General features: G+C 41.9%; 1 protein-coding gene across 2 annotated transcripts in view; it reads right to left on the bottom strand.

Moving 5' to 3' along the window:
* trabd2b (TraB domain containing 2B) overlaps positions 1-21,630 on the bottom strand; it is a 76,702-nt gene that overhangs the window by 23,989 nt on the left and 31,083 nt on the right. For both annotated transcript variants that reach the window (XM_061825948.1, XM_061825949.1), the window contains exon 3: positions 3,106-3,252. In XM_061825948.1, coding sequence (XP_061681932.1) covers positions 3,106-3,252 — 147 coding nt within the window. The remainder of the gene's footprint in view (positions 1-3,105; positions 3,253-21,630) is intronic.

Raw genomic sequence — 21,630 nt, 5'->3', positions numbered from 1 at the left:
AAGAAAATAAACCGTTGGTCACACAGAGGTTTATGTAGGTTAATGTGTGGCTGCAACACACTTCCGTGTACGGGGGCTGAAGCCTATGCCAGCGGTTTATTTTCTTTTTTTAAATGCGCATTGGACTCATTTGAGAACAATGCATATTTTAAAAATAAAAACATCTGTCACGGAGAGTGTTACCGAAGTTTAACGTGTGGCTGCAACACGTTTCATCTTATTTGTTTATTTTTTTTACGCACTGTTCTCAAATGAGCCAACTTTCATGATAAATACTTCTCGGGAAACGGTACAGAAGAGCCGACTCGCTTGTCCTCTTTTTTTTTTTTCTAATCGTAGTTAGTGAATGCGAGTTTGTGTAAAACCAGGGGTCATTTATTTTAATATTGGTATTTGTATTGAATACTAGCTGAAAAGATCAATGGATTTCGGTAAAGGTTAACGTATAGCCGTCTCCCCGTTGAGAACAGATCCAGCAACGAAGTATTTGTATGCGTCCAGACTTTTATACGCTTTCAAACTCTTCCGTGTAAATCTCGACGACTTACTCACCAGATACATGATCCAGTTGTCCAAGACAAGTGAAAGCGGGTTAACAGTCCGATTTCTTCTCAGCGAAAAACATCGACTTTGGCATTAAATATGGGTCCTCTATGCCAAGTGTCTCTCATTTTTCCACGCACCTTCGTTTATTATCACCTTCTGAATGTTTAACGGTATCGGACAAAACTCTGGCCGATCAGCAATTGATAACACTAGAGCAGATTTTCTCCATTTCCACTTTTCCTTAGGCAAAGATCTGTGAAATATGAACAAATGAGGTGGAACAACTTCTCTATAGAGTACTTTACAATATTGCCCCATTGCATTTCCATTCAGGCAATGTGTTGAAATTATAGCGTTATACGAGTGTTTGTTACTAGCTACTTCACAATTGATACCAGAGCTGTTTTTAACATGAGCGGCTCTGTTGGAGGTCTCCGAACTGGATCCAATCAGTCGCTCACTCGCAGTCCTTAGTGTTAACTCTGCTTTCTCTCTCACACACGTACATAAACACACCATGCGCCGAGCCCCAGGCGTCTGATGGCTCTAGCATGTGCCACAGAGCTCAACTTCGTGTCATTTCATTACGGTTCGATTACTCTGATTTAAAGGGCAGGAGGCCACCGCCGGTCCACTCTCGTGAAAGGAGCACCGAAGCGAGCTCCCGGGGCCGGCCGAGTAAGAGAGACAAATGGGCAGAAAGCATGAAAGTGACGCGAGAGAGGCCAAGAGTGAAAATATTTGTAACTTTTTTTCTTTCCCCCTCTCTGTGACATTCACACTTTCTTGCAGGTCCCTGGTGTGAATAACTTGTAAAGCTAAGGTTACCTTGTGTGCCGGGTTTAATGTGTCCGTTAAACCTGACTTGGGAGTGTGTCAAGATCGAGTGACAACATTTTGCGTGTGTGGTTTTAGAAGCTGTAAAGCTGTTGTTTTCTTTGAAATGAGAGCAGTTTTGTAAAATGTTGGAAACTCCAGTATTTTTTTGATCATCAAGAAGATGCAGTGTTGTTTTGAAGCATTTCCTGATTCATGTCCCGTGAGTATTTTTATTATATGTCATAGTTACAGACATACAAGTCAGGGAAGCCCCCACTAAGAACTGCGGTTTATTTGTGACCTAAAGATGTTTCAGAAATTGAACGGAATCTTTTGACATGCCCATTTATTTAGAATTTGACAATTGTTATGCGCGGTGCATATCCAAAGAGGCTGGTTGCCATTTAGGGGGAAAAAAATGGTCATGTTGTTTTTGTGTGTGGTTAGCTTCTGCTTGTGTTTAAAATGAGCCAAAAAATAAATAAATAAAATACAGAAAAACATTTTCATAAACTGCAAGGGTGGCTATTAATCTTGTTTTGCAGTTTTGTTTTGTACTGAAAAGAAATTCACGCAAACTTCATGATTCATAAATTTCATGTCAAATTAACTTATGCTACAAGCTAGCAAAGAAGCCTATTGCTTTCGATGCAACTAGGCCGGTATCGGATTCTGACACTATGATAACTGTGAGCAGAACTATCATGGTTCCAAACTATCACAGTACTGCAAGTTCAGCTCTAACATTGATTTTGAAGTTTGGTGGGTAAAAACGTTTTTCCCATTGAATTTTCTGTAATCATATGTAATCAAAACTTAAAAATGTAAATGTAGTATCCTAGAGTAGAAAAATAAATACTTATTTGGTGAAGCCATTTCTTTGCTCTTCTCCACTTTGTGGTGCAACTCCAGAGTGGATTGAAGTAATATTAGCCATGGTAATTTGCAAGTTATCTGCTTTGGTAGCCAGTCTGTTGTGTTTATTTTGCTAACTGTTGACACGCTAACTCTTGTAGCCGGCTGCTAGCTCCAGTGGAATCTGGCTGAAAACTGTCTTTGTGTATCTCAACAGCGTAAAACAAAATAATTTGTTAGAGGACCTGTTAAAAATCTGTTTTTGTGTTTGTGCTTTTGAAATGATTGACATACTGACACCACTGTCAAAGTGATGTTTTCTACAAATTACATAATTGACCCTGTAACATATTGTCAGGAAAAGCCTACGAGAATGTGACCTTTATGAATGGAGGCAGGTGTGCGCTGATTCCCAGTGAACATGGGTGATTGGTTGATTACCTACAGCCCCAATTATGAAGGTGTGCACACTTGTGCAACCACATGTTATTTGACGTTTTTAATGTTTTTAATTGGGTGGTACAGGACAATGGCAATAATGGAAGTTGTTTTTGAATTATTTAAATGAAATTAAATGGGGGGGGGGGCTTTTTATATCCAGTACACGTTATATTTGCAGTTGGTGACGTTATCTTGTAAAGAAACCGGACCAAAATGGCGACCAACTGCTTTGGCCACCTAGGGCTTTTCCAGAGCCATTTTATAAACACTCTGATCAGTTTCAATATTCATGCAGTGCTGTTTAAAAGAGTTTTGATTAGATTTTCAGGTTCCAGAACTGCTGTCATGTCAGCAAGCAACCATGACAACAATTTTTATCCATCGTCAGGTACAGAATAGCCATGAAAACATGGCCGATAACGCGGCGTGGTAGATCATGCAGACCTGTGAGTTGTCGTGGTTAAAGATGATGGAGCTCAGGTCCCCGCAGTTGTAGTGAGTGATGAGGTCCTCGGTGGTGTAGGAGCCCTGCAGACTGCCCGCTCGGACACCCTCGTGCTGCAGCAGCGTCTGGTTCAAGGCGAACAGCACCTGAGGGAAGAAACACACAGACAGATGAAGAGAGCGGTTTTGCATCCGCTGATTCCAATTTTCTCTTCATTTTACTTTTGCATAATAACAACAAATCTGGGACAGCACATCAGAGACAATTTCGTCTCTTTCAGACTATTCCGAGACAAACTAGCCCGCCTTGCTCGTAGGCTCGACGCTAACGTTACCTCTGCTCTCCATGCTTGCTACAATTTCTTGCATTAAGTACACATGTACGTTGCCTTCGCAATTTGTACAACTAGGAACTGTCAAGCAGTAATGAGACTTCCATTGTTTGTTAGCTTGAGCTTTTTAATAGCCACTCAACAGCGCAAAAATATACACACACAGTCAAGACCCTTGGACTCACTACTCCTCCGCTAACCAGACTTAGCTCCTCTTTGACATGCAAAGATCTTTGTCTCTCAGTTGAGATGCATAACTTCAACATCCTTCTTTGTGAGCAATTACTATTTTCCTCTTAACTAGAGCTTGCAAGTTTGAAGTCATTACCGAATGAGCCCAATACGCCGAAATCCACAAATAGATATCATATCATCTGCCTTTTACATTTTCCAGTTTCACCCATTTCCTGTTAAACCATTGTATTAAATAGATGGCATGCAGTATTGGTCAAGTCAGTTTTTTTTTTCCATTGGGAAAAGAGAATACTGCAAGCAGGCAAAGTACGTTCAAACAGCAAAATATGTACGCTTGATGGCAATATGGCTAATGAAGGGTTGATAATTCTGGCTAATGTTCACGTTCAGCTGGTAAAGCGTTGGCCTCACAGTTCTGAGGACCTGGGTTTGATCCCGGCCCCACCTGTATGGATTTTGCATGTTCTCCCCGTGCCTACGTGGGTTTTCTCCGGGCACTCCGGTTTCCTCCCACATCCCAAAAACTTGCAACATTAATTGGACACTCGGTGTGATTATGAGTTTCTCAATGTGCCCTGCGATTGGCTGGCAACCAGTTCAGGGTGTACTCCGCCTCCCTCCCGTTGACAGCTGGGATAGGCTCCAGCACTCCCTGCGACCCTTGTGAGGATAAGCGGCAAAGAAAATGGATGGATGGATGGACCTTCGCTGTGCAACCTGATTTAATGAGCAAAAAAGACTCCAAACTGTTCAACAGATGGGTTAAACATTTCTCAACATTCCCTGATGCCAATTAAAAATCTCACAACGACAGTGGACGTGTTAAGTTTGACATCCAACTCCACTCGTAATATGATGTGAATTGTAAAACAGGAGTGCAAATATTTACTGTGGAGCTAACCACTATTTCCGCCTCAAGCAAAGGAATCCAAAATGCTGATAGTAATGTAAGAGGGATTCTTAAAGCGGCAGTTTCCCAATAATGAGAGGGTGGACAGCAATCTTGCGAGGACACCAAAGGCACTTCATTTTAATAGTTTTTCCACACACACAAATACAAAAAGGTGATTTTGATATATGCCTCGCATAGATGAATAAATGGCGTCTTGCCAGACCATGATGTGGAATCTCTGTGTAAAAGAGCCTAACGTCTTTAGCAATTTGTAAGGTACTTTCTCTTGAGGTCAGCTGCAGGTAAAACCCCACCGCAAATGCACACCACTGCGTTTCTGGCAAAGGGTGGAGAAAGTTTGGAGGGAGTTCTTTAAAACCTTTCTCTGTCACCAGGGCACCGTAAATCTGCGTCGGCCATTAATAGCAGAAGTAAACCCTCTTTAAAGAGAATTTACTGCACACAGCCGGCGTTCTGCATAGCGACTACGCTCGATGGGTCAAATCGAAGCCGTTCCCCCCTCCCGCCTCGCACCGACCCCTGCAGCGCCGTGGCACATGTGATCGACCCGACATGTGGGCCGGGGCAGTCGAGCGCTCCCCTGCAGGACCCGGAGGCCCAACGTGAAACCCTTTCACACACTTCTACATTGCACCTAAACTGACTTGATTACGCCAAGTGACTCATCTCGTCATAACTTCAAGTCTCACTTGGCTTCGGAGGCCGGGAGCCGTCCAAGAAAGTCAACTTTGGGAATGCAGATGATTCTCATAGCAGCTACAGTCCGATACAGCTGCGCAACTCATTTAGCCTGCAGCTGTAATTTACACAATTACATACATGTTGCTTTCCCAACCATACATACATTATATACCCACGGGACACGTCCTTAGGTACAGCTGCTTAATTTAATGAGAGGTAGGACACGAGTATTATAAGATAATATGCCCTCAAAAAGAGATGCGGTCAAACCCTAAGTATCTTTTCTAGAGAGGAACCACTGATTAAGTAAAAAATGTAGCTAATAGAGGTTCGATCCCGGCCCCGCCTGTGTGGAGTTTGCATGTTCTCCCCGTGCCTGTGTGGGTTTCCTCCCACATCCCAAAAACATGCAACATTAATTGGACACTCTAAATTGCCCCTAGGTGTGATTGTGAGTGTGGCTGTTGTCTATCTCCATGTGCCCTGCGATTGGCTGGCAACTAGTTCAGGGTGTACCCCGCCTCCTGCCTGTTGACAGCTGGGATAGGCTGCAGCACTCTCTGCGACCCTCGTGAGGATAAGTGGCAAAAATGGAAAATGGATGGATAAATGAATTTTTTTAAAATATGCCTATACGTTCCACTTCCACAACAACTTAGGCTAAACTTAGCTCCGCCCCAATACACAGTCTGTTGAGGTTGATCACTTCAACGTACTGTACTTCTTTGACCCTAATTACCACATTTGGATTCGCCAGCCCTTTGGTGCCATCTTGAGGCATCTGAGAATGTAACGGAAAGATTACAACAAATGGGAATTTGTGAGTTTTCCTTCAAAGGGCTGAAATTCAGTTCCACAGAAAAAAAAAGCATAAAGAGGCGAATTTATGGCTAACAAACCACGGGTGGGGGGTTCAGTGTAAAGCATTTCTGTTATGCATAACTTGCAAACCACCTTGCACCATACAAATACAATAAATTCAGGCTTCTTTCGCACGTTATTTATGATCGCTGCCTCTTTGCACCGTAGGAATGAACGGACTAGAACACTTCAATATATTTTATTAAATAATCTATACATAAAAAACAGCTAGCATGAAACCAGATGCATCACTTTTTTTTTTTTTCTTTTTTAAGAAAATCCCAAAGTCTTTGTATGTAATTCTGCTATTGAAAAAAAAACACTCTTTGGCCGAGGAAACTACCTTCTGTGTTTCTTTTGACATCATATCTCAGCCCTCAATCTTCTGGCTCGGCAATAAAAGTATCATTCTTCACTTTATCTTTCTATCATACATAAACCTACTAGAGTATTTTTTTTCTTCTGGCCAATGTGAACCCAAAGAGGCCCACTCCAACAAATTTGCAAGAGATGCTAATTTTGCAACTCTGGATGAGTGACTGCTCTCTTAAATCCTGACCACCACTGGACCTTTTTTTTTCCCTTAATATTTTTTGCCTTGATTGGAGTCGGTGCATGAAAATGTCAGAACACCTGCTCAATGCTTTAGAACACTTCTCTGAACAAACGCTGACAGCCAGAAAAAAACAGAAATCTTGAATGAATTTGCTGCTGTACAAGTTCAATATTGTCTTTCTCCAGGGCACAAAACCAAACTGCAGCTGTAACCATGGTGATGGAGTTAATAAAAAAAAAAACCTTTCCAGCCTTACTAAAGTGGCTCCATTTTGATGGGCACTACTCACAATATCCACAAAATTAAAGATTTCAAAATGACTTTGACAACACTATTGCAATATTGGTAGTAAATTTGAGATTTTTTTTGTGAGCCAATAATAATTAAAAAAAATCAATTGGGCTCACAATACATATTACGACAATACTTCCGACGAGTTACCTTCGCAAACAGGTATTTCTCATACTCCAAATAGAAAATAACATCAACTTTGGTGACTATGCTCAGGAAAACAAGTTTAGGTTTCAAGTGCTTCAGTCATAACTCATTTAACGGTTTTCTATTATTAATTAATTAATGCATTCAGGTTTATGATGGGTGTTAAACATTCTGTGTCTTCCTAATTTTGCTTAATAGTTTAATTGAGGGCTTAAAACAATGTCCATATTTCAAGCAATTTAAAAATAAAGATAAAAATCATATTTCTACATGGTACACCGATGAAACTGGCTTTTGATTCTTTCCAGGTGTTCACAAGGGTGCTGTTTGATTATTTTTTTGGTTTGCATTTCCTATTTGGTACTTGTCTATCTGATGATTTTGTTATAGTTTGGTTCCCTCGTCCTCGCCAATTCATAATGATGATGTAAATATCTCTTTACATTATGCATTATAATCATGTTCATTTTTCGTTGGCGTTGTTGTCATGGCAGTGGTATAGATGTTGACTATACAGTAACTTAACTGAACATACAGAATGGGTTGGGTTGTTAAATCCGGGTTTATTCTCTTTCCTTTTTAAACATGAATCACTGCGTAGTTTTGATTGTTTTGCTTTCATGTTCAAAATGACCGATTCAGACATTCACCAATTCAGTGACACTGTAATATTCAAAACAGCCTTGTTGGTCTGAGGTGTACCTAAGAAAGTGGCCATTGATTTATTTATTTTTTTCTCCCTAGTCTACATTTTTGTCATCAAATAAAATGAACTAAACTGGACAGTGGAGTGCAAACTGAGGGTCACATTGATTTATTTTTTTTTAACATGTCCTAAAATCCATAAGGTAGCCTATGGAAAGCAAACTGTTAAAAATCATTCACGTTATGTCTATGTGCATTCACAGCGATTGACCTTTATGGCTCCGAATAATGTTGGCCAGCTTGCACGAGGGTGTGGCAAAATATACGGGCAACACATTACTGTAAAAAAATGTATCTATAAAAATAAAATTACTTCATTTACACATACACACGAGCCTGCTCCCCTTTATGCTTTCCTTGAAACCTCAAGAAAGGGCATCTAAATGGAGTCAAAGAGAGATTAAAATGTGAGCGAATTGTCCGATAGGATGAAAAGCTTGTTTTTGAAAAGTTGGAGCATGTGTTGCACAGATGGAAGTGATGATCCTCCAGGATTACCAAGTGGCGCAGAGTTTGGGTTGGTGGTTATTGCACGCATGCAGGCTATTATAAATCAGGTGCAAGAAAATGAGCGTATGCCTTCCCCTTATTCATTTCTCTCTTTTCTCCTTGCTTTTCCGCTGATGTTCACCCATTTACTGAAATACTCTAAATCCCCGCTTTTCGTGAGACCTGAGTAATTGAGGCCTCGCCTAAAAGTAGTTAACTGCCCGTACAAATAGTTGAAACTATAAAAAGCAAAAGCTATGATCAAATACTATAACATCATTTCAAACTCATCTTGCAAGTACTGCCCTTAAAAAGAAATAGTTTGTCTACATGCAAAGCTTCTCTCAGTGCTTACCGTCACTTCAACATACTGTACAGTGTAAAAAGGATTTTGGAAAGTGGTGAATATAATCCATGAAAATCTAAAATGTACTTATTTTAAAATAAAGGGTAAATGATACTGGCACTCGCCATTTGACAAAAGTAACAAGTGTTCTTGAGAAAAGTTGAATCAAATCGACTGGTTTTCGCCCGATTCAATCCATAAAATGGCATCAGACGTCGGTGACAGTTGATCCCACTGATTGGTTGCCAGCTAGCCAACAAGAAACAGAAGACAAAAGGAAACAAGCCGCAAAGAAAATATTCGTGGAAAAGTTCCTCTGAAAAAAATGGGTATACAGTATCTGAATTTGGTGACTGCCCTTATCCAGGGATTACTCTATATACACATTTGGGGTAAAAAAGCCCCTAGAGATTCTGTTATTGTTGATCATGTTCTTTAGTTGAAATTGAGCAGTCACAATTTTCTCTGTCTTTGCAACAAAGCGACTACGTGACAGCGAAATGTGTTCTTAATTTCAAGCAAGAGCCTCTAAATTCACAATGATGCAGTGTGGTTATTGTTATCATAATCGTGGATATATTCAGACTCCGCGGTGACCCTCCAAACTCGAGGAGAGTCCTTCCTCTGCGTCTTTGTCTCGCCGTCATTTAATCAGGCGCTGATGAAGAAAAACAGGGTGGTGCGTTCCCCTCGGCCGCTCTCGCCTCCCCACTGAGCCGCTTGAGTTTCACGGCTTGAAAAGACTTCGCCGGACCCCTGACCCCTCCAAGACATGCACCGTTGTGTCCCTCTGGGGGCGGGTGGGGGATTGGATTCGTGGCACCCTGCGGGGCCAAAGTTAGGTAAGGAGTTGAAATAACATCTAGGGCAGCCCGGATAGGAAAGATCAGTGCTGGGTTCCCAGCAGCTCCGAAACAACTTGTGAGCGAGCGCGTTCCCATCATGACGACTAAATTAAGCATTTAGGCCAGTGAGTCCCAACGCTCAGTGCTGCGAGAGATGATGATCGGGTTATCGCTATTACATTATGAGTTTCACTTAACTGGTCAGAAAATGATTTCTGTAGTACAAATAACATCGGAATTATGTTCATCTGTGCATGTCAGTCACGTCTAATGACAGGTTAAATGATTTAACAAACCTTTACTCGATGGCAGAAGGTAAAATTAACCCCTTGCATTCATACAACAGAATTATTATCACCATTCTCATTATTTCGGGAGTGGGCAGACTTCCCAGTATTTCAAAATGGGATTTCCCCCCACCCCCCCAAAGTTGCGAGGAAAAATTGGGCTCGCGAGTGTTTCATAAGCAAACGTTCCACAAATTGTGAGGGATTTTCAAGCTGTTGGATATTTGAATACAAATGGTGTAGCGGCACATGCACTGTACAATGACAATAGGACAATACTCAAATGTATTCTTTACACCAGGGGTGCCCAGATTTTTTTACCCCAAGATCTACTTTTCAAGCAGCCAGCTTCTCGCGAACTACCGACGACGTTTTAAGGATAGTGTCATGTTGCCTCCTAAGTTTAAAATATAGAATTAGCTTTTTGCGTACTGTATTGTCTGTGCTTTCATCCTGGATCAGACTGTGCCAAGGTGGAATTTCAAAATGACACACCATCTCATCCTGCACTTTCTACTTTGGCTGGCTTCAAACCAGACCTTTCCCACTTGGAAAAGTGAAAATCTCATCCAGTTTAACCACTTTTTCTTCGATTATTCAGATACACCAACAGTAATTGCATTTTAAAACAATAGCATTTCTTTTTAACTTTCTCCATTAATATCAAAAGTAAACATAAGCAGCATACCTAGCTCGTCTTGGCTCTACGGACTGTGTTGCTAACTAAAACGGCGATGGTGGATGCTGTCATTATAAAACACATCGTTGTTATAGAAAGTTCCGTGTGCTGCCTAAAAGAAACCAGTGGCTTCTTCTTTTCAGTATGTATGTGAATTGTGCCATTGGATGGAACAACCAGTCATCCCTCACTCATTGAATCCCATCATAAAATGCCACAAATTGAATAGCTGTATCTTATACTTTCAATTTGCATTGGATTTTTTTTTTTTTTTTTTTTTAGCGCAACGCAGAATATCTGCGAAGAGACTCCATCACTGGTACACAATTGCGCACACGCGCAGTTTAGAGGGAACATTGGCTAACATCTTTTTTTTTGGTATGCTGTCCCGCGATCGACCAAGACGCATTGAGCATCATTGCTTTATAACTTCCTCAAAAATGACCAATATTACTGCAGCTTACTAAGCAAATCTAAAAATATTTTTCAGGTACAATATGTACTTGTATGTTTATCACTGCCTCCAGCTGGCCATCTTAAGGACACCGGACAATTAATGCATGACATTGCAATAGGGAAACTGTTGAATTATAAATAAAGTAATTCAAGTCCTTGAACTATTGCGAAACTTCTGGACTTCTGGTGTCGGCCCAAGCACACCACTGACTGCCTGCAGTGTGTATGCGGTAAAACACCCCTGTGGCCGTTACCATCAAACCTGTAGTATCTCATATACTTCATGCATGCATGTGTAATTGGCAGTCTTATAATCCTGCTGTTGTCTGATGTTCTGGTCAGGGAAGCACCTTGAATACATTAAGTAGAGGAAGAGATGTTGTCACCCAAGAGCCCATCAAAGTCATGTGGACAGTCTCGCACGATAGCTCCGCCGTTCTCTCATCTGCTTTTATCAGCTGCTCCTCGTGACTTTCTTGGGTTTTGTACTCTCAGGGGACCTGTGTAACCTGTCAGGGGCTTTTCAAGGCAGCATTTAAAGGTCTCCCTGCGTCGGAACCTCGCCAGAAGACGTTTTACGGCGTCTTGGCGCCTTGCAGCACGCGGACTTGACTCGCTTGTTTGAAGGTAAGCGGCACTTCCAACTCATCCCATCTGGCGTCGGCCTCGTGTTGAGTCATCGCCCGCGTCCGTGTTCCTTCGGCCCCTGTTAATGCCAACGCCGAACGCAACCCAGCGTGAACACGAGTTCTCCTTTTCGCTTCCTTCTACCGCTGTGCCTACTCGGCCTTCTGTTTTAGAATAGGAAATCCAGGGATTACCACGGGGACAATCCCTGGTGCCGGAGGCCTGCTGCTCGCAGCGTCCAAAGAAAGCCTCGTTTTATTCCCCTTCCGTCTTGCTTCCACCCTTCCGGGGCAAGGGAGGGCAAATCTGCCCATCTCGGCCTGTCTCTCATCCTTCCTGTCTCTCCACGTGCACCTTGCTCTGTTTGCCCCCGTGCCCCTGGGACTCCTGCTTCTCCATTTAATCAGAGTGAGGGGTGCTGGGTGTTGCCCCGGCTCTCTGTGTACTTGTCTCCAAATAAACCCTGCTGTTTGACTTGGCAGGGCCGCCGCTGCGCCGGTCATGCCGGCTTTCCTGCTCACCCGCCCCCAGAAAACACTGAACATAATAAAGTTTCACTTGATTCACACGGAAAAAGCTCGCAGCTGCTCCCTCGCAGTGGAAGTCCACAGTGTCGGAAAGCGAAGTAAAAAATACAGCGTGAAATCTCGCTAATCTTTGTTGTCGATCCTACATCAGGTGAGCTGGCAAACGTCTTACTTATAAATGGATCCATTTATGATGATCCAACTACGCCTTATAAACATGAAGCAATGAAATTTTAGGCAAGTTGGGTGGGCCCAAGAACCAAATGGCAAGCATAAATTGTGAAGTGTTTTTTGGAAAAATACTTAAAACTTTATTTCATTGATTATCCTAATGATATTTTACTCAGATTTTCCTAAATATTTGGTGCAAATGACAGATGGCATAATATTCAAGTCACCTGGGGAACGCCAACAATTATCTTGGGTGAATCCCTTTCAAGACAGAGGAGAGATGCGCAAAACGCGGCCCGTGAGATCGGCGCTACCGCAACTCCGTTCGGGCCGGTGTCACAAGCTCAACAACTATCAGCATACATACAGAATAACGTTCGTCGTACTTGGCTACAACAACAACGAAATGCAGTACACTAGCATGACAACTGCTGTCAGACTTACTGTATATTCAACACGAGCTACGTTTTCTTTTTTTTCTTATCTATGGCTTGAGATACGAGCAACTTTCATCACAAGAAGCAGCAGTTTGTCTAATAGTGAGCAATTGTTCTAAAAATGTCTAAAATATTGCCACTCCCAGTTGAGAAATACAGAAACAGTCGCACAATGCCAATTATAAAATTATAGTTTAAATGAAATTAGAGGCAGGGATGATTTATTTAATCATTTAAATAACATTCTACATTGTACTCTCAGATCATACACAGTCTTCACATGTCCGAGTTTTTTTTTTTTTAAACTGTAAATGCTACCTTTAAATGATTAACAGATCGTAAAAACCTCTTGTCCGTGGGCTTTATTGTGAGATTTCTGCACCCTGTCTATATCAGGTCGCGCTAACTTTAGCCTATTCTTAAAGGTTGTCGTCCATCACGAACATCGTGGCCTCCACTAATCCCCACACATTTCACAGCCTGCATTTTCCCTTACGGGAAAAAAATAATATGCTTTATATTTGTGCCAACAATGTGCGGGATACTATCCAAACCAGATTAGAACGGTCAGCATATGTTTAAGACGTCGCAACATCGCCCTCTCCTATCTCCTTCAACTTTGCCTGGGCTTATGGGTTGGGACGCAATCAATCCCAAAGAATGATTTGTCCCATATAAAGTCCACATCAGAAGTCCCGCTGAAATGTGAGAGCGCCACATAATCACCTGCGAGAGGTCCTGGTGACTGAAGTCATGGCGGTGGCGAACGTCCGTCCGTCCTAGCCATCATTCTAGCGTGAGACAGACCACGTTATGTGAGTCGTTTTGAGCAGATTCCAGTCAAATCCCCTTTTCGGAGGAAAAATATTTGCCACCCACTGAGAATACGTTGTTCTTATTAGTGCACTTTCACATCGATTGTGGACTCCAGAGCTTAAAAAAAAAAAAAAAAACTTTAAATCTATTGTGAGGGGCATAACCTAACCATTTGTAGTTGCTACGTGGTCTACTGGCTACACACTAATCAGGTGATCAAGTCCAGTTGTTGTCCATTCATTGGTCCTCAAACATGCCCCCTTGAGTCCTTGCAAGCATACACTATTGATCACTTTCTGCAACTACAAATGACCCAAATAGACGTTATTTAAAAGTAATTTGAGCAAAGGGCAAAGATTTTTGTGACAATACCACGAGGCTTCCACTTAGTGAGACAAATTAGCCCTGCTTGTAGGAGAAAAAAGGTAAAAATGTAGCATGGCCTTCTTGTGACTGTGCAGATGTTTGCATCTTTACTACGGCAGGTGTCTTTTATTGCATCAGTGTGTCGCTAGCTGCTGTGCGTGGTGTCAATGGTATGTGATGGTTTCAATAAAAAAAGGGGGTCTTTCTCCTTCCTCTCCTGGCCTTGACTGGCAGAAGTGAGGTCATCATTTCAGACGCCCAAACTGTGCATGTAATCATAACCGGTCAGTTTTCGAGGCAGTGAGCATAAAGCTTTGTGACTCTTTTGTGGATAGAGAGTAAGCATGGGGCTGGGGAATGTCGGATGTCTCATATTTATCAAGAAACTAATTTGTGGGATATCTACTCTTGGCTCAATACTTTTTCCATTTCTGTTGAATCCTGTGATAAGAGGCTTAGAAAAGTATGGAAAGTATGTGTAGTTTCAGCAGGGTGTGCTTGCGTTTTGACCATTCTAAGGGAGATAGCAATAGTTGCACAGCACCTAATGAACAAGTGCAGTTCTCTCACATGTTTTGATGATAAATGTCTCATTACCACAGTTTATTCCATGTTCTGCTCTTGGTTGTGTTAACGTGTCTGGCTTCTCACAACCATTCATCCACTTTACTCTGAAAATGGAATTTTAGAAATTCTGGTTTTGGCTGTCTACGTGAAAACGGTCATGTGTGAAACCAGAACAGATCCATGAATAAGTGTATATTAAGCGATGCGTGTTGACCTATAGCGCTCGTGCACGTGACTTCACAGTTTTCACGGCGCCATATTGCCGGTCAAACAGAGCTGCTCGACATTGTGGGAAACATTGAACCGTAGCAGAATATTCAAATTGCCCGAGACCTGTTGTGTCGTTGGTTGTCACAACAGACGAGACAGATATTCAAAGAGATCATTCTATGGAATATCAGCTGAAAAGATGAGAAAATATCAATGGATTTAGGCAATTAAACGTGATGGATGGTGCCCAACCAAATACACACGACTGTGTAGTAATCACTTCATTTCAGGAAGAAATATTCTTCTCAATCTTAAATTACCAAGAAGTAATTATAATGCCAAATTGAATCTTTTGAGAACAATGTGTTTAAAAAAAAAAAAAAAACGTCTGTCGCAGAGAGGTTTACAGAGGTTAACGTGTGGTTGCAATATGCTTCCGTGTACGGAGGAGACAACTCCTGATCCTAAATTTTTTTTCCCAATCATAGTTAATGAATGTGAGTTTGTGTAAATATTGGTATTTGTATTGATAAAAATCTGAGTGGGTCCATCACTTTCTGGGATTTATTCCTGATTGACAACAGATCCAGCAACGAAGTATTTGTATGCGTCCAGACTTTTATACGCTTTGAAAGTTTTCCATGTAAATCTTGACGACTTACTCACCAGATCCATGTGTAGATCCAGTTGTCCCAGACAAGCGGAAGCAGGTTAACAGTCCAATTTCTTATCAGCGAAAACATAAATTTCGGCATTAAATATGGGTCCTCTATGCCAAGTGTCTACAATTTTTCCACATACCTTCATTTATTATCACCTTCTAAATTTTTAACGTGTCGGACAAAACTCTGGGTGTCGTGCTATAAGACATATTTTCGTTTCGTCTCAACAGAATTAACTTGCAACAATGCTTTGTTTGACCGGCAATATGGCGATGTCACGTGATTTTATGACGTCGGTGCACCAGCTCTATACCAATATTGCTGCCGGACTCTTTGCTGTTTGGGTGCTGATTAAAATTTGATCAGATTTTGTTTTTCTGGACGTTTGTCCACCCCGTGGCTGTGGCCTGATTCGATTTACTCCAATCTTGCGTTTACATGGGCCATTACATTCAATCAGAACAGCCGTTCAATAGCTGCGAGGCATGCGTAGATCTATGTAAACGTCACATCATTTACCAAAATGCTAATCAGTCGTCTATTTAGCACGGTAGTTGTGATTGATTCTACTCTTTTATTAATGTACCATCTTAATAAAACTAGTTAAAAACAAGTTCTCTAATGCAGACCAGCTGTGTTTGTCAGCCGCCGTATTTTCAAGTGCGTCAATGTCGTCAGCGCGCGTTCACATCAAGACAGAACATGCGCAGACAGAACGCAGCAGTTGAACCGTTTACGTGACTTTCGATCCTTTAGTGTGCGCGTGCGTGCGTTGACCCAGCAAAGAACAGCTGCACAAGTATGTTTGATAAAAGCAGGTACTGCCCAGTACGCCTTTATGACTCAAGGGATTGACAAAGGCTGCCCCATTGGAACGAGATGAAACAGATTTCAGCAGACAGCCAGCAATAATTTTTAACTTTTACCGTTGCCTTTTCCCCCGACTCCTTCGGACATTCCTTCTCTCACAAAAAAAAACATGCGTGTGGAGATGGCAGCCCTGCAGCCTTCCAAGAAAATGCATGGTCGAAAGAAAAGCAATTCCATTACAACTGTGTGATTGTTGTCTTTAATCGTTTTAGCACCCAGACCGTCTTCTTGAGCAAACATTGGTTCTGAACCGCAGCTAAACGCTGGCTTCTGAACAAGGGGGTTGACCGGTGGCAGAGTGCGCATTGAATGTGTGCGCGCGCTGTTTAAACACTAGTGTTCTGGCACATCTGTTCGTGTGTGCGAGCTTGTACGTGTGCCAGTGGCCCTAAAGGGCAGACCTGGGCAGCAGTGCTTGGGGGTTTTGTGGTCTCCCCCATCAGCACATCGCCCCATTGCGGCCTTTAAAAGGTCCACAAATCATCAGAGGGACGACACCGATGTTGAGGAATCTCAGATACGGATGATAGCTTTGGTGTGAGAACACCGCAAGTTTTGTGTCAATAGTGTGGTAGATAAATTGGACTGGTTTTAGCGCGGTTATCACAGTCATTGCTACACACACTTGCATTGCGAGGAACGTAAACAAGTAATAAAATGAGCAATATAATTTTTGATTTAAGCGAAATTATCGGGCAGTTGAACAGGAAAATTTGACTTGGCAAGCTTTCTTAAAACGAGTAAACACGGCAAGCCTCAAAATCATCTGTCCGTGCCTTCATGTATTTATACTACCTACATTAATAGATTTATGGGATTTCTTTTTTAAACTAAACTCTCTCATAGCCGCTAATAAAATCAATTTAGAATACCGCGGAAAATGCTTGATGCAAGTGAAAGGCACGTACACACAAAAATACATCATAAGAAGAATGTATTTATTTTACTGTATTATATACTATATTTTACACTAATAAGGTACCACACGTTTTTTTTTTTAAAAAAGCACAAAAGCTTTTTACATAAAACGTAGAGTTAAAATGGCATGTCTTTTCTGTAGTACCGTAATTTCTCAAATAATACGCACATTTTTCCCAAAATATTTTCAAAAAGTTGATAGAGCGCATTATATTTGGGTATGGATGAAAAAAAAATACAATCACACTGTATAGACGTATAAAGGTACATAGCGTGGTAAAAAACGTATACATATACATTTCGATATGATATTCGATGTCTTATGATGCACATTTATATATATTACAGTAATGTGCGCCCCCAACCTGAGCTCTCAGAGCTCCTCCGCGAGCTTGAATTTCATGATTGTTAGCGTAGCATGCTTGTTGCTACCGCACCAAAGATCAGAAACGACTGCCCATGAGTTTGTTTAAGCTTAAATTAAGACAAACAAATGTCGACTACAACGGCTAGTTGTGCAGCTGCTTTTCAAAGAAATGTATTATCACTCGTGCCGAAGATGCCGGCAACCCGGAAGCCGCGCCGCAGTCCGAAACAGGGATAGCTCCCCTCAATGGCTTCAGGTGGGTATCAAAACAATGTGAGCTCAAACTATGTAATACGAGTGTCTTGGAGACATTAAAAAAACGGGAGAGCGCACACAATTGAAATGCTCGCTTTTTAAAAAATGTGCCCATTACACTTGTTTTTATGTCGTGTGAGGTCACGTTGTTTTGATAGCCACCTGACGCCGTAGTGAAAGATGCTACGGATTGGAGCCGAATGGAGGGAGAGAGGTTGCGCTGCGCAACCCAAACTCTTGGGATTAAAAAAATATTTCAAGTCATCAATGATGAGTTCCACAGCGATGCACCAAATAAAGTTACTATGGATTTTTTTCGGATTGGAGATGCGTCATAATGCATCGTTTGAAGACTTGGCCAAGGATGTGTAATGTAGTGGATGAACTGCACTATGCACAAATACTTAATGCTGTGTTTAATAAACAATGTTAAAGAGTTTATATTTTTAAGACTGAAATATATGTTCACAGTATTAATCAAGTTTAGTGCCATCATTGAGCATTTATTTTCGTTGGTTGAGCGATTCTGTTCTGACAATTACAGGGACCAGGTCAAGCGTGTCCAGTGGCCTGTCCTGAGATTATATTACTGCTACTTCAGCACATGCAGAGTATTATTAATGATTCTTGTACGGACAGTTTTTTGAAAAACAAAACAAGTACAAACCTAACAGAATATAAATACAGATCATTCCTAATATTCTGAGCATATGGGTAGCGGCAAATTCGTGCTGCGCATTGTACATTGGTAGAAGGGTTTTTAGGTCAGCTTTGGGGGTGCGCATTATACTCGAGAAATTACGGTAGTTGTAACTCTATTCGTCTTTGTAACTGTATTCATCCATGTGACTTTGCATCATTAGCACTTTTTTTTTATCAGTATCACTGCGCTATGGTAGACTTGTACATTGTAGTGTAGATACGTTTACGCCTGTATATCATTGCAATCCACTTTTTTTTTTTATGTCCTTTGCCACATATAGGCCTCACTTAGCATCTCACACCCACACACGCGGACTATAACATCGGCGAGGGTAGCTGTAAACTGTCAAAGTCTGCGGAGCAGCAACGAAGCCACATCAAGAAAGGCCGCGGCGGGAGTGTTGATGTGCTCTCCGATGGGTTACGGGTGAGCGGCCGTGGTTTCACGGGCGGTGCACGTATGTGCGCACACGCTGACAGATGTATTATACACTTTGGGATTATTGCAAAAGAATGTGAAAGGGGGGAATAACTGCGCCGGGACTGACTCACACACTTCGGTGCGGCACATACGTTTACACACGGAAACACGTGCAAACACACACTAGACCGAAGACCGAATATGTTTGCACTGTGCCACTTGGAGAAAAGCAAGGACAAGCCCAACGAGAATGTTTACCCCACCAAAACAAAACACTCCCTCGCGCTCCACTCCGGTTCTTCTAAATATATCTTTCCTTTCACCCCCACGTGCCCCCACCCCACCCCACCTGGTTCATTGCGCCAAAGTGGCCATGGCAACCCTCCAATACGGTGGATGAGTCAACACTGAGCTCCTTGCTTCCCATCGTCTGTGTCAAGATGAAGTAAAAGTGAGCGGAGAAATAGCTACTCAATACTCTCACTACTACTTCACTGTTTAGCTTTTTTTTTTAAGAAATCTTAATGAGGTATTCTAGCTCGTGATTGAAATTTTCTTGCTGGTTATGAGTAAGCTAAAATAATACCCTAATTTCATAAAGACGTGTGTCTCTTTAGGAAGGTTTTGTTTACTTTTTCGAGGAATCTTCCCAAGTCCAATTCCCTTTTTTCTTGTTTTATTTTCAGCCCCGTCTTTAGTCACTCTACCCGTGATCAGATTGTGAAGTTCAACACTTGAGGCTCAGTCCCAGTCGCCTTTGTGTTGAAAACAAATGTTGCTGTCATATAAAAGTCACCAAGCAAGCATCAAATTATTTAAATGAGCAACTTTTATTTACGATAACCAAACTGTGTTGATACAGCCTGCCTACCACAACCACAACCAACGAGCTATGACACATAAAACATCACATTGGAACAATGTCCGATATAAAGAGACTGTACAAGCTGCTTTTACAGTTTTACCCCTACCACACGTTAAACACTTTTTTCAACTTAGTGTCTGCTCTCTCTGTCTTAACTGTTGCAGAAATAATGTTTCTAATGTAGATGTTTTATTTTTAATTATACTGTACAGTGTCACTAAATAACATTTCTAACCGATAAATTTAGTTTAAGAGGAAGACTATTGCGAAGAAGCCATGCCATTAACAGAGCAGCTGCGGCTAATCTTGGCTTGTTTACACTGCTAATGATAGCGTAGTGTTGCTAGCGCTGCTGTTTTGTGAAAACTGGATTTGTGTTCTCTGTGACTATTTTTTGCTATCACAAGTACACACTTTCATAATCACATACCATTATGAATGGTCATGTTTGAGAATCTTGCTCGTGCATGTTGGTGAGAGGCCTGCCTTACCGCGTGCAGCGACTGGAGGGATTTGTGAAGTGAGGCAACGTTCAAATCTTGCTCGCAGTTTCAAAACTGCAAACTCACTGTAAATGGATGGGCTAGCCGAATTTAGTCTATGGTGATTATAAACTCAAGTGTCTAACTTTACATACAGTAAATATATACAGAGACAGGTATGTAGGTCGGTAAGTCCTTTTTTTTCCATTCCCATTAAAAGTCTGGTAGATTAATGCTAACGTACAGTATAATATGCAATACCAGCGACAGACGAATTTAAATTAGCATACAGTATATTTTATTGAAAATAATGCAGCCCTATGGGGGCACAAACCAGTGCAATCTGTAGGCCGGTCCCAAGCCCGGATAAATGCAGAGGGTTGCGTCAGGAAGGGCATCCGGCGTAAAAACTGTGCCAAACAAATATGAGCGTTCATCTAAAGAATCCCATACCGGATCGGTCGTGGCCCGGGTTAACAACGCCCGCCCCCGGCACTGCTAACCTGCAGGGCGTCGGTGGAAATTCAGCTACTGTGGGTCGAAGACAAAGAAGAGGAGGAAACCGGATCCAGCGTCAGAAGAAAAAGAGGAATGCACAGAGCCTACAACTGAGTGTAGGCACTTTGAATGTTGGGACTATGACAGGAAAAGCACAGGAGTTGGTTGACATGATGATTAGGAGAAAGGTTGATATTCTGTGCATCCAAGAGAGCAGGTGGAAAGGTAGTAAGGCTAGAAGTTTGGGAGCAGGGTTTAAATTATTCTACCACGGAGTAGATGGGAAGAGAAATGGAGTAGGGGTTATTTTAAAGGAAGAGCTGGCTAAGAATGTCTTGGAGGTGAAAAGAGTATCAGATCGAGTGATGAGACTAAAATTTGAAATTGAGGGTGTTATGTATAATGTGGTTAGCGGCTATGCACCACAGGTAGGATGTGACCTAGAGTTGAAAGAGAAATTCTGGAAGGAACTAGATGAAGTAGTTCTGAGCATCCCAGACAGCGAGAGAGTTGTGATTGGTGCAGATTGTAATGGACATATTGGTAAAGGAAACAGGGGCGATGAAGAAGTGATGGGTAAGTACGGCATCCAGGAAAGGAACTTTGAAGGGCAGATGGTGGTGGACTTTGCAAAAAGGATGGAGATGGCTGTAGTGAACACTTATTTCCAGAAGAGGGAGGAACATATAGTGACCTACAAGAGCGGAGGTAGAACCACGCAGGTAGATTATATTTTGTGCAGACGATGTAATCTGAAGGAGGTTACTGACTGTAAAGTAGTGGTAGGGGAGAGTGTAGCTCGACAGCATAGGATGGTAGTATGTAGGATGATTCTGGTGGTGGGTAGGAAGATTAAGAAGACAAAGGTAGAGCAGAGAACCATGTGGTGGAAGCTGAAAAAGGAAGAATGTTGTGCAGCCTTCCGGAAAGAGGTGAGACAGGCTCTCGATGGACAACCGAAGCTCCCGGAAGACTGGACGA

Source organism: Syngnathoides biaculeatus, chromosome 7 (genome assembly GCF_019802595.1).
Source record: "Syngnathoides biaculeatus isolate LvHL_M chromosome 7, ASM1980259v1, whole genome shotgun sequence".
Taxonomy (NCBI): Eukaryota; Metazoa; Chordata; class Actinopteri; order Syngnathiformes; family Syngnathidae; genus Syngnathoides; species Syngnathoides biaculeatus.
The sequence above is the reverse complement of the archived record's forward strand: the minus strand, read 5'-3'. Positions and strand labels throughout refer to the sequence as shown.